The sequence below is a fragment of the Chenopodium album genome, chromosome 14 (genome assembly GCF_948465745.1).
Source record: "Chenopodium album chromosome 14, dcCheAlbu1.1, whole genome shotgun sequence".
NCBI lineage: Eukaryota > Viridiplantae > Streptophyta > Magnoliopsida > Caryophyllales > Amaranthaceae > Chenopodium > Chenopodium album.
In genome coordinates, this window is record NC_137847.1 from 13,621,183 (window position 1) to 13,634,501 (window position 13,319).

Here is a 13,319-nt window from a genome sequence, read left to right on the forward strand (position 1 = left end):
ATCAAAACATATATTCTAAATATCTGAACCCCCTCAAGTTGGAGAATTGTATGGATCATATATGCCCAACGTCGACAAGAGGTAATCAAACTATCATTTACCAGGAGCCTTGGTAAAAATATCTTCCAACTGAGAATTTGTCGTAACATGAGAGGGCGCAATTGTACCATTGGTAATAGCATCTCGAAAAGTGACCTCAATGTGTTTGGTTCTTTTATGAAAAAACCGGATTCTTGGCAATGTGTAATGCCTATTGACTATCAAAACAAATGAATAATCTTGGGATGCTAAATGCCAAGACTGAGTAACAAACACTTCAACCATTTCAGCTCACATGTATTAGCTTCGAGAGAGCGGTACTATGCCTTTGCGGGAGACTTTGAAACTGTATGTTGCTTCTTTGTTTTCCACGATAAAAAGGAGAATTTGGCTCAATTTTTGAAGATGGTGGCGGTGGATCATCACCTGCCATTGTTAAAGTTTAAAAAAAACACGGCTCTGATACCATGTAAAATCTATATGCGGTGTAAACTTAGCCTTGTATTGATCTCAGTTGAATTGGAAAATATATATAGCGTACAAATGTGAAGGCCTTAGGAAACAATCAAGCTAGAATCAAAGAATGCCATAATCCTATCCTATGCCTACCATATAATATTCTAGTAAATTAAAACATATATTCTAAATATCTTAACACTTCCTCTCATTTTTGTAGCATCATATCATTTAAAAGCACTTTCATCATTCTCCAGTACTAAAATCTTTTTTAATATTCTTAATCTCTTGTGCATCCATTCTTACTCTCTCGCGTAGTTAAGCTTTCATTGCATACTTTGCTATAAGCATCCTCGGAGTTAAGCCTGACTAGCATCCTAAGGGAAGAAAGTTAATGGGCGTGCATAGTGGGCGGGGCGGTTCAAGACTAACGGAGTTTAATTAGCACATGACAATGCTCTATTACCGTATTCATATTTGATTGATTTTTTTTTGCGATGGAATCTTAAAATACCCTAGCTCCTTAAAATCTTATATTATTATCCCCTCCTTGTTTGATTATATATGTTTCCAACATAAATTAAATGTTACAAGTAACTAGTTCTATTAGTGAATTTGTATTGGCGGATGTAAAATATGTTCACCCACTTAATTTTTTAGTGGCTTATTTTTAGATAATATTTAGTTTCATTTGTAAGGCTATTTATATGAGCCTATTATTTCCATTTTGTTCCATTAATGCAAAGAGTGGATTGTTTGTTTTTCAATCCATCACTTCATTCCATCAAATTTGGCATCCTAGCTAGCCTAATTTTGCAATACAAGCTCAATTACTTGCATCCTCCATTTAGTAAAGTAAGAGAAATAATCCTCTGCCAAACAAGGAAAAAAAAAAAAAAAAACCCAAAATCTTAGGGCTTGTTTGACATCATTTTTGGTTTTCAGTTTCCTGTTTTTTTGAAAACTAAAAACCAAAAACAGGAAACAAGAAAAAGGTGTTTTCACTTTTTTGTTGTCAGTTTTCAAAATTATCATGATTTTAATAAGTCTAAATATTTTTTGATCCATTATGTGACATATGTAATATACTTTTAAAAAACAAAAAACTAAAAAACAGAAAACCACAGCGATGCCAAACGAACCCTTAGTTAAACGAAGCAAAACACATCGAGGAAAGTAAAAACCCACGAAAACAAGCAGAATAGATACTCAGCCAAAGAAATATATGTTTGATGTCTAATGAGAATTCTGAAATATTTATTTTGGAATGTAAATATGACATATACACATGTCTTTTTGGTTTTGTATGTGGATCACATACTTCTTAAAACAATTGGTCAAGTGATGGCTAATGAATTATTTTGTATGAAAATCTTTGAAGAGGAAGATGAGTACATCTTGGAGTTCAAAATTTTTAGAAATAAAAGATATTGAACTTATTTATGAAGCGAAAATGGATAGAATGACATTCTTTGTGCACTATTGGCAAAAGAATTTGTCATCATGTATGTAGTTTGTATTTATTATGCATGCTTTATACATATATATGTATTTTTCAATCCAACATATCTTTCTAATTCGTTCTACTATATCGCACATCATCTCAGATTGTTACAGGGAGGCCAAATTATATGTTAAAATACATTACACAATCAAAGGAATTGGAAAAAGGATTAACAACCTTGAAAATGTGTTAGAGTGAATGATCGATCTCACATCTATAAAGTACATAAAAAACGCACACATCTGACAATTTCATTCTAGCACACTAAACAGATACATGCACACAAATTAAGTACTTCAAATTTATTTATAGTTTGCTCCAAAGAACAACCAATAGTATAGTTTTACAGGACAAGGTAACACGGGTCACAAACACCCCAACTTGTACTACATTATCAAGTACCAAACCACAAAATCTTGTATACATAATTAAGAAATCCAAACCCCTATAATGTATATACATTATATTCGACCTTTGGAATATTTTTTTCTTTCTTCTTGGGAGCCACAAAGGGTAGTGATATAATACATCGTCATGTAGTGGACCTTTAATTTGACATGTGATGATGTGATCACACATAACCAAATTCATAAAACCACTAGAATCATACTACGTATATATCCCTTTTATCGAAACTTGGAGAAGTAGTTGGTGAAACTCTTGCGAGGTGATGAAGAGAAAAACCTTTTTGGAGAGAACATACCAAAGTTATATCTTGGTGAAGCAAGAGCATCAATGGGGCGATACTCTGGCATCATAAACCCTCGCTCGATTTCGTACGACCTTCTACCGGGAGTTGCATTTCCATTACCATAAAAGTTCCCATACTTCTTAAGGTTCTTAAACCAAGACTTCTTAGGAGAATCTTGATGATAACCATTAATTTTTTCGGTCATGTATTGCCTAACCGCGTTTAATCCTTGCTCCATTACTTCTAAGGGAGGTGAAACCAAAGGGTTTCCTTCAACATGAAGCTTCTGAAGCTTCCGAAGACACCCTAATGAAGTTGGAAGTTCCGATATCTTGTTGTAGCTCACGTCGAGCTCTACAAGTGACATTAGAAGGCCTATGGAGTAGGGCAATTCGACGAGGTATTGGAAGTTTTGGCTTACATTGAGAACTTCTAAGTTGATAAGGTTTTCTAGGTCTTCTGGTAGCGAACGAAGGCAATTGAGACGTACGTCTAGCACACGTAACGACGTTGCATGGCATATCGAAAATGGTAGGAAGGCAATTTTGTTTGAGTTTACTGAAAGTTTCTTGAGATTTAAGAGCTCAAATCCAATTGTGTCCGGTAAAAATGTAAGTTTGTTGAAGTTGGCATTTAGTTCTTCTAGTAATCTGTTCATGCAAAAGGAAAGAAAACGTTAGAAATTATAGAAACATGCGTCATATATACCTTAAAATGTTACGTAGTATTAAATAAATGAACTGGTACATAACAATTAGTAACTTCATATTGGACTTAATTACAAAAAAATCACAAATTCTTATATGTGACTGGTCACACCGTGTAGCTAGTTATCATGGATTTATTTCGTTAGTGTTATAAGAATTACTCGGTCAGTGTTACATGATGTAGCCAACCGCACACAAAACGAGCTGACTCTATATCATTATATCATGATTTTATAGCCAACACTTTCGTTACATAGTAGTTGATGATACCCCCAAGTTTTTAAACAATGCTTTTAGAAATTTAATCAGCCGACCTAGCTACCTATTGACGGCCTTAATTACAATTTTATTATAATTATTAAACTTAATTGTACTAATTTTATTGCTATAGAACCATGTGGCCACGTTAAGCACGAATACAGTCAAGAACACCAACATGTTATAATAGAAGAACAAAGCAATCAACATGACAAACTATACGTCGTTTTCAAATTTTTTTGATTATTTTCCAATTTTCAAATATACAAAAAATTGACAAAGGGAAGAGATTGAGGAAATATAATGATTAGATATAATTGAATAGATAATGCAAGACCAAATGAATATAGAAGTATCTATGTAACGTGATTGACCCACCTAATCACATACGTATCTATCTTTGTAAATGTAATACAAATTCTTCTATGTAAAGAAATATTTATACAATCTATTTTAATAACTACTAAGCTTATCCGTTAAAAATATAAAATATAATTTAAAAAATAAATTATTTATCAGCTTTATATTCCTCTTTTCTTATCCATTCATATTTTGGGTAATGATTGAACTAGTCAAAAGAAAATTGTAAGTACGTCTCTTATGTTCTTTGAACATCAATCTAAGAAAAAAAAAAAAGAGAAAAAAAAAAAAAAAAACCTCTAGCTATATAAACTATGAATTTTTTGGTTTCTCTTCTATACAATTAAACATGTTTGAAATTTCAATAGTCTTTTTTTTTTTTTTTTTTAATAAAGCTAAAAGTGTAAGTTCATGTTTATCAACTAAAATGGTTGATGTATCTAGGGGTGAGCGTAGCAGGGTACCCTGTAAAAATTTTAGGACCCGAAACCAGAATTTGTTGCAACAGATTCCTGAAAATAGGAATCGGAACCTGTTGAACAAGTTCCTAAAAATTGAGACCCGAAATCGAAACCTGCAGGTTTCGGTTCCGGAACAGGGTACCCTGTCTTTCAAAAGCAAGATTAATAGTTACTTGATTTTCTAGAATATTTAATACAAAATTACAAATACTTATATTAATATCATTAATTAAACCTTTAAAAGTAAGATGAAAAATGAATAAGAGGAGGGAGAGAGGTAGGTAACGGCTTTTATACAATTTTGATATAGGGCTTTTATACTTGGGCTTAAATGATAGGTTCCGGTTTCATGTACTCTATAGGAAACCTATACTAACAGGGTACCCTACAGGTTGCGGGTCCAAAATTTTATTACCCAGAACCGGAACTTGATCTACACGTTCCGGTTCTAGAACATGCGATTCCGAGCAAGTTCCGGTTTCAGGTTAGGGTACCCTGAAGTTTTGCTCACCCCTAGATGTATCCCTATTTGATCATTGGCAATTAATTATCCAATTTAGAGTAATTGTTCTACTATTTCCTCAAAAAAATAAAAAAAAAAAAATATTTTATTAACCTAATAGGAACTTATCTGAACTTATTAATATTACCAGACTTATATAAACTTATTAGACCTTATTTTATTTATAACGTAGACACGAGTAACCCTTATCAATTTTTATCAAAACTTAATTTTCAGAATTCATCTTATCTGAATGACTAAATTTATTTGAAATTTGAATTAATATGGATTTATTTTTCTTAAGATAAGTGAAAATAAAATAAATAAAATATGACCTTAAAGATTAATACCTTGATTTTTACTTGTTTGAAAAAACTACTAGCACTAAACTATTCAAAATTTTGAATTTTATATTCCACGAAATAAGTTGAGAATATAGATTTGGAAGAATATTTTTATAAGCAGTCATGGTCGACGGTTAACACTAATCTTCACCTTAATAAAGAGATTTGATCAAAATGAAGCATTAATCGTGCAAGCCAGTTTTTTATTACTTCATATATTAAAGTATGTTTCAACAATAGTTAGATTTTTTTTTTTTTAATTTTTTTTAACATCAAGTAGGCTATTTTATAAACGTACTTGTACTATTGTACGTCATATATAGAGTACAATGAAGCCACAAAAGCTTGATGTGGACATTTTCATTACACCCTAGATTTATTCTAGTCGATCCAACTCAATTTCTTGTATAATTGGTAAGATTTTCAAACAATAGTTTTCTTGGTCAAGCCTAGCTAATTAAAGGATATGTATAATAACAAAAATACAAAATGTGGTGTACAAGATAAAATGTCATGTATACTACCAGCAATGAGCCTGTCACAAATCTTAAAGTAATAATTTAATTAAGAAAATGGCTCAACGAAATCTTAAGGGCTAGGAATTGATACTCTTTAATTAGTAAGTAAAAAAAAAGAAGGTATTTTGTGGGTTCAAACTCACGGTATTTTGTGGGTTCAAACTCAGGGTGAGATAATTATTGAACGCTTTATATAAGTTTTTGAACAATTTGACTTTTTGGAATTTAAATTTTTGGACATTTCATCATATAATTTTTAGGAAATTTCTTACAAGTCATTGAACATTTTATATACTTGGTATTAGATTTAGGGTGGACCCATTGTATGAAACAACCTCATCCAATACTTTGTGAAATAGAAAACCTAAGCCTACTGTATGAGAGAGATTGTTATTTACACCTAGGTGTAAGGTGAATCCAATGATATTTTTTAGTTGAGTGCACCTTATATCCGAATATATGTCAGTATATACATAAAAATTTTCGATTTTATTTTATGTTAAAAAAAAAAAATCAATTTTATGAAGTTCTTCTTACTTTTTATTTCATGTTGTTTTGTAATTTTTTGAATTCTTACATCCTTCATCCCTTTATTTAAAAAAATAAAAGTACATGTATAATTACCTCAACTTGAACACTTAATGGAGCTTTTTTTTTTTTACTACACTGTTGCTCTCAAAATTAACTACTCACACCTATATATAACTCTACATAACTCATGCATTATTATGTTAAATTCACCTTATTTACAAGAGAAATAAGTTTTGATAAGGATCAATAAATTCAAATAACATATACTCAAGAAAAATAAGTTCATATAAATCCTAACTATGGTTAGGGTGCGTTTTATTCACCTGATTTTTACTTATCTGAACTTATCTTAACTTATTTGAGCTAATCTGAACTTATCTGATCTTATCTAAACTTATCTGAACTTATTAACCCTTATTAGAACTTATTTTAGTTATAAATTAAACTTGGGTAGCTCTGGTTAACCCTCATCACAATTTATCTGAACTTATCTAAACTTATTTTTCCTGAACTTATCTTATCTGAACTTATTAACCCTTATCTGAACTTATTTGAACCTATCAACCCTTAAATAAGTGGAAATAAGGTGAACAGAACAGGGCCTTAATATGGGCTACCAAAGTTCAGATAAGTTCCTATAATGAATATCAGGTGAAAGACGTGTACCCTTAAATTACTTTATTTATTTAATTTCCTTGATATAATCAACTCTCAATTACTTTTCAAAAATATGATTAAGGCATATAACAAGTAGTTGGTTGATAGAGAAGAGTACTTATTAAGTATAGAAAATTAATGAAGTTTATCGTTATTGATGATTGATTATTTTCTCAATTATTTGTTAATTACAATCATACAAAATGTAGACAATTCTCTTACAACTAACGAAAGTAGAGAAAGTTCTTGTTGGATAATCTGATTTGCTGGCTCCTATCAAATGGAATCAATTACATAAAGAAATAAGAAATATGACATTAAAAATTCTTGATAACTACCCTTTTCATAATGAGATTTAGATAGAGATGTTAAAATTTGATTTTAGAAGATCATGAGTACCACGGAAACTCGATTTCATGTAAGATTTTGAACTTTCTTAACAATCCAATTATTACATCGCTATTATATAATTAAATAATGGAACTCAAGTACGAGTATATTTTAACATTACAATTGAATTACTTAATCAAGTAACTTAGTTTTAAGGCTATTAAAAGGTTATTGTTAAATGATTTCATAACTTTTTTTTTTTTTTTTTTTTTTTTTTTTTTTTTTTTTTTTTTTGTGTGTGTGTTTCAAATGATCCAATAAATTCTTGCTAGGAAATAAGCAATAACTCTTACATCTCTAATATTACTATGTATATAACCTCAGAAAAAGTATGTCAAACGAATTTTGGGGCAACACATATGTGACATGCGCTTCTATAATTCAAAGTGTCACATATTGACTCTAGCGCATATACAAGGCGTACAAGTGTACATTTAATATTTTGTACAGATGACTACAATATGCGTAATAATGCATTATTATTTTCTATCTAAAAAGAAGTCCCATTAAATTTAATTCAATATTCTACTATTCTGTACCATAGAAATTTTTTTCTTACATGGATAAATCGCCTAATATGATTAACATGACATCATATTGTTATTTGTTACTCGTATTATACCAATACCTTTAGTATTGAGATAAAACTATCCTAACTTTTATGTTGTGAAACTTGTGGTGCATGCATTAATTATGAGTTTAATACTCTGTAATATTAAAGCAAATAAATTGAAAAAAAAAAAGGAAAAATAGATCAGGAAATTAACCTGCAATTTTCAATGGTTCTTGGAATGCAACTTAAAAGGTTACCAGAAACATTTAAGATCTTGAGCTTTGATAAACAACCAATTGAATTGGGTAGAGAAGTCAATTGATTTGAGTGTACATCCAATACTACCACATTCAGCAACCTTGCTATCATTGACTCTGGGATATTCTGTGAATATTAAATTAAATTTCAGAAAAAACAAAACAATTAAATCAATTAATTATTCCCTTTTAATTCACTAATTTAAAAATAAAAATAAATAAATAAATAAATAAAATTGAAGGAATTTTAATTCACTAATTTGAATTGAGAAAAACAAAACAAAACAAACAAATCAATCAATTAATTATATATACTATCAAAAGTTTAATTGATAATTAGCCAATTAAATTAACTAGCCAATTAAAAGAAACTAAACCTAAAGATACAATACCATTGTTTCAAAAAAAATTGAATAAGGATTAGAAAGACAATTGTTGACGTCTAGTTGTTTGGACTTGTTGGAATAAATTTATATAGCGATTGTCATTAAAATTCAGATTTTAGCGGTCATCATATAAAACAGAAATTGATACCTTTAATTTCTAGACTAGATAGTGACAAGTTTCATCTAGTATTACACTAAAAAGTTTAGACATTTATTTTATGATAAAACGGAGAAAACTACTTAACTTTTTTATTTTAGTAAACATTTAATACGAGTAACTTCGTTTTGGATCGGAAGGGGCAAAAAGGCTCTTAAAGTGTGAAAGTTTCACTAGTAATTTGGACTAAGAAGCAATTTCCCTCGAATTAAATTAAAATTACTTATATATCATCAATAATTTAAAATACTCAAGTAAGCCAATATGAAACAAAATTTATGAAGTGCTATTATTTTGTCTCTATCCAAAATAAATATCATCATCTTTAAAAGCTAATAAAGTCTTAGGTAAGCAAATGGTTATAATAAGTGAAAAGGAGGAGGGGTTTGATAAGCTTATCATGATATGCTACTGGTGTTTTTCTATTCGATATTTTTATTACAATTAAGATGCCCCCGCTCCTTAATTCTCATAATGTTATTTTTCGTTCTTCCTATTTTGATTTTTTTTCCTCGCCTTGTTGTATAGTCTAATTTTATTATTAAAATAATTTCATTCTTTGTAATTAGTTCCTTTTTACATACGGACTATCTTTTTTTGGTGTTTAGAGAGCCATAAGGGCAGCGGTGAGAATCGATCTCAGGATCTCCTGGAATCGGGAGGAAAGCTCTAACCACTTGAGCTATTCCTAAAAGTTTTAATCTGCTTATTTTAAAGTATGGAGTATAATTTTTAAAAGAGTTTATGTACATTTTGCAAATTTTTGTGCGTTGCTAAAAATCCCTACTTCTGTTATGTTTTATTTATAGTAAGCACTAAGGAAAATCATTAACAAAAAAAGAGAAAATTATAAACATGCAAGGAAATAATGTCGTTTCTTTAAAACTTAAGTGTCAAAAAAAAGAGCCGAAAAACATGAATCATTTTCCGGGTGAATAACAAGAGACTCTCGATGACAATTTCAAAAAAAAAAAAAAAAAAAAAAAAAAAAAAAAAAAAAAAAAAAAAAAAAAAACTCAGAGTTCATGCAATTCTAATATTATAGGAGTAAAATACATTTAAATTATAAACTTCAACCGAAATAAAAAAAATATTACGGAGTAATAATACTTAAAATAACAAATTAAAACTAAAAAAAACAATAGGAAAAATGAAGGAGTAGAAAAGTACCTCAAGATTATTATTGGAAAGATCAAGTTTGCAGATAGCAGCAAGATTAATAGAAGGATTAGGGAGAGAATCAAGAGACCTTCCACTTAAATCAACAATCTCAAGCCTTTCATTTTGATCATCATTCTTAGTTTTTGTATTCGTATTCGTTTTATTATTAATGTTATTGTTATTAGTCGTTGCTAACGACGATCTTGATCTTCTGAAATCCTTGACACTTTTACCATGATTAGTATTACTAATAGTATCACTATTAACAGTAAAAGTATTCATTAAGTGATTCTTCCTCACATCTAATCGCGCTTGTTGATGATGCCTTTCGTACATCATTTCTTTATTTTTGTTCTGATAATATTCACACTCTTGAAATATTCTTCACAAGACTATAACTTTGAGAGTTTTTTTTTTTTTTTTTGGTAAGAAAAATAATGGGTGTTTTGGAAATAATGGTGGTTAAAGAGTTGAAAGAGGAGAGCAATGGCTATATATGGAAGAATGTACGGAGAAAAAGGAAGAGTACAATAAAAGGATAGATTTATAGACACGTGTTGTTGACGTTTGAGCCGTATGGGAAAAAGCAAAATAAAAGTACAAAAAGTTAGTACACATTTATCGTTTTATTGCTTTTAGGTTTTCATTCAAAAAAAATGATTTGTCTACATTCATGGTTTTCATTAAAAAAAAGTAAGAAAAAAATTAGCCCAAATGATGAATCGGTGGGAACATAAAAGAAAAAAAAAAATTTCTCGTCTATAAAAGCTCATCCAAATAAAAGTGATTGACCAAAAAAAAGTCAAAATAAGAATTTTTAGAGATGAAGAGGTGTTATCACATTTTGATTTGATTTATTTAGAGTTAGGTATATCTATATTTAATTGTAATTTATTCATTTGGTGATTTGCACTCCATATTTATTTGAAAATTTGATGTAAATGAGAAATCCATCAAATTTGGTAAAATTTGATATGGTTTTATATTGATAAGAATAAGTAATAAGTTAATGTGATAAGGTGAAAGGAACTTGATACAAAGTATTAAACAATAGGCAAAAGCTAACGAACGCCCTATGGGCTTTGGATAAAATAAATTAAAGTAGAATTATTGAATTAAAATGAACATTAATTACACTGATCGACGCGTAATTTTGGCATGCATTCCTAAATTAATACTCCATCTGTCTTATAATACAATGCCTCTTTTTCTTTTTGGGTAAACCAAAATATAATGCCTCTTGAAGGTTGTACTTTTTGACATTATTACCCTCTTTTTGATGAGTAGTCATTTTTTTTCCTTTTCTTTTGTGAACTGCTAAACAACGTTCCCATTTTATAGGGCATCACTCCCTTTTTGATATGGAAGGATGATATTGCCCTTTGTGTAAGTTGTAGTATATAATGTTATAATATCATTCCGCAAGCCCTCCACTTACTACTACGTGGTAAAACAAATTCCCGACACCACCACATCCGACCCCCCACCAAAAATCCGAGTTTTTTATTAAAAAAAAAAATTATTAAGCATTAGCACGGGTTTAGGACAATGGACGACGACAACGTTCGGACACCGAAGGCTTCATCGGAGGATTATATAAGTCGTCGTACTTTTTTAAAAAAAATTGAAATAAAAATCCGCCAAAAAAATTAGGATCCACCTAGATGGATCCATTTAAAATTTCCGGATCCACCTAGGAAGATCCGGAAATTTTAGGCGGATCTCCACATCTGCCTAAAATTTCCGGATCTTCCTAGGTGGATCCGGAAATTTTAAGTAGGTGGATCCTAATTTTTTAGGCAGATTTTTTTTTTTTTTTTTTTTGAATTGATTTATTGATCAAACTTATTATTGTAATCTTTGTATTTTTATTATGATTATTATTAATTTTGTGGTTAATTGAGTAATTAGTATTAGTACTTTTATTGTTGTCGTGAGTATTTATTTACGAGCGGTAAATACGGAAGTTTGTATTAAAATGCGAGCGATGCCTTGTAAAATGCGACCGTTGTTTAACAACCCCCCTTTTGTACTTATAACATCAATTTTCAACACTTTCTCTCTCTATTTCTTCAATTATTCCCAAGTACTTTTCTTTCTCTAACCCACATGTTGTAGACACCTGATTGTGTCTCTCCAAAAACCAAACCCATTGATGAGTACATTTCACGTCTTTGATTATCAAGTTAGGTGAAGAGTTGAAGAGTCTCGTCAATTTCCCCTTTCCTAACTTTTCTCTAAATGTTTTAGTCCAAAATAATTCATTTCATATCCTTAAAATCATTTTATTTCGTGTCTTTTTATGAAAACGTCCAAACCAGTTTATTTTGGTCCATAATCTGGGTCCAATAATGGCGTAGTTGGATAGGGCTTGAAAAAAGTTTTCCAATGATATATTATAAGTCAAATCCGAGTTATAATAAGAAGTTATGGCCAAAATACTAAAGTGGGCCCAAACTGAGTCTTACCTGCGGCCCAATGATCATGTGAAGGGTCCATTAATCTTAACCTCATTCCTAAACCAATTAGGATTTATCACAAGTTTCTAGAATTCTCTAGAATGTTGTTTTAAGTTCTAAATCCATTAGGATCAGATTTATTATTAGCTTCTAGAATCCTCTAGAGGGTTATAGTTTATCCTCTTTTTTCAAAAAGATTAGGATTAAGAATTTTATATCGGATAAAACATTTGTTTTTAATAGATTTAATTATGATAAAATAAGGATATACAGAAATTCATCTTAACCAATTTGATTGGAAGACGAATTTTGTACGGATTCTATCTTCCAAAAGCAATGTCTGGCGATGGAAATATCGCAGCGATATAAGCATCACGACGCAACATGACCATCGTTTTGCGATGTGAGCTGTTTTACTCTGAGTCATATTCTGACTCTTTTCTGATCTTTTCCATCGCTTTTTTCTATAAATAGAGGACGTTTTCCTCTGTTTTAATTCACCAACAATCATCATCTAATTTCCCTCTCTAAGCTAAAGCTTATTCTTCTCTCTCTTGATTTCTAGTCTAGCCTTAGCCTAAACACAAACCGATGCATTCAAGAACACTCACCCTTGATACTTTTCTCAAACAAACACCATTTTTCCATCACGAGATTCGAATACTCCAAGCCAAACTCGTAGTTACCTTAGACCTCGACGTGAAAGGTTGATAGTTCTGAGGGTTTGGTCCTAAATTTATATTTCAATTATTATTTGATTTATTTTTTTGATTTGATTTTTTTTGGAAGTTTACCAACACGTGTATTCTTTTGATAGAAAGAGGTACAAGGCATCAAAGTGAGAAATTCAATTACTTATCTATTCTTTTGATATAAAAATCATGCTTAGATGATTATTTCAATTCCTAGTGTCATGTTAGAATGCTTG

General features: G+C 30.2%; 1 protein-coding gene across 1 annotated transcript; it reads right to left on the reverse strand.

Annotated features, from left to right (window-relative positions):
* Positions 1-2,570: 2,570 nt before the first annotated feature.
* Positions 2,571-10,271, reverse strand: LOC145578969 (plant intracellular Ras-group-related LRR protein 6-like). Its single transcript, XM_081636265.1, has 3 exons — positions 9,942-10,271; positions 8,186-8,355; positions 2,571-3,340 (listed from the first exon to the last, which is right to left on the reverse strand). The coding sequence occupies exons 1-3, from the start codon at positions 10,269-10,271 to the stop codon at positions 2,626-2,628; spliced, it is 1,215 nt and encodes a 404-aa protein (XP_081492391.1). The 3' UTR covers positions 2,571-2,625.
* Between the last annotated feature and the right edge of the window lie 3,048 nt (positions 10,272-13,319).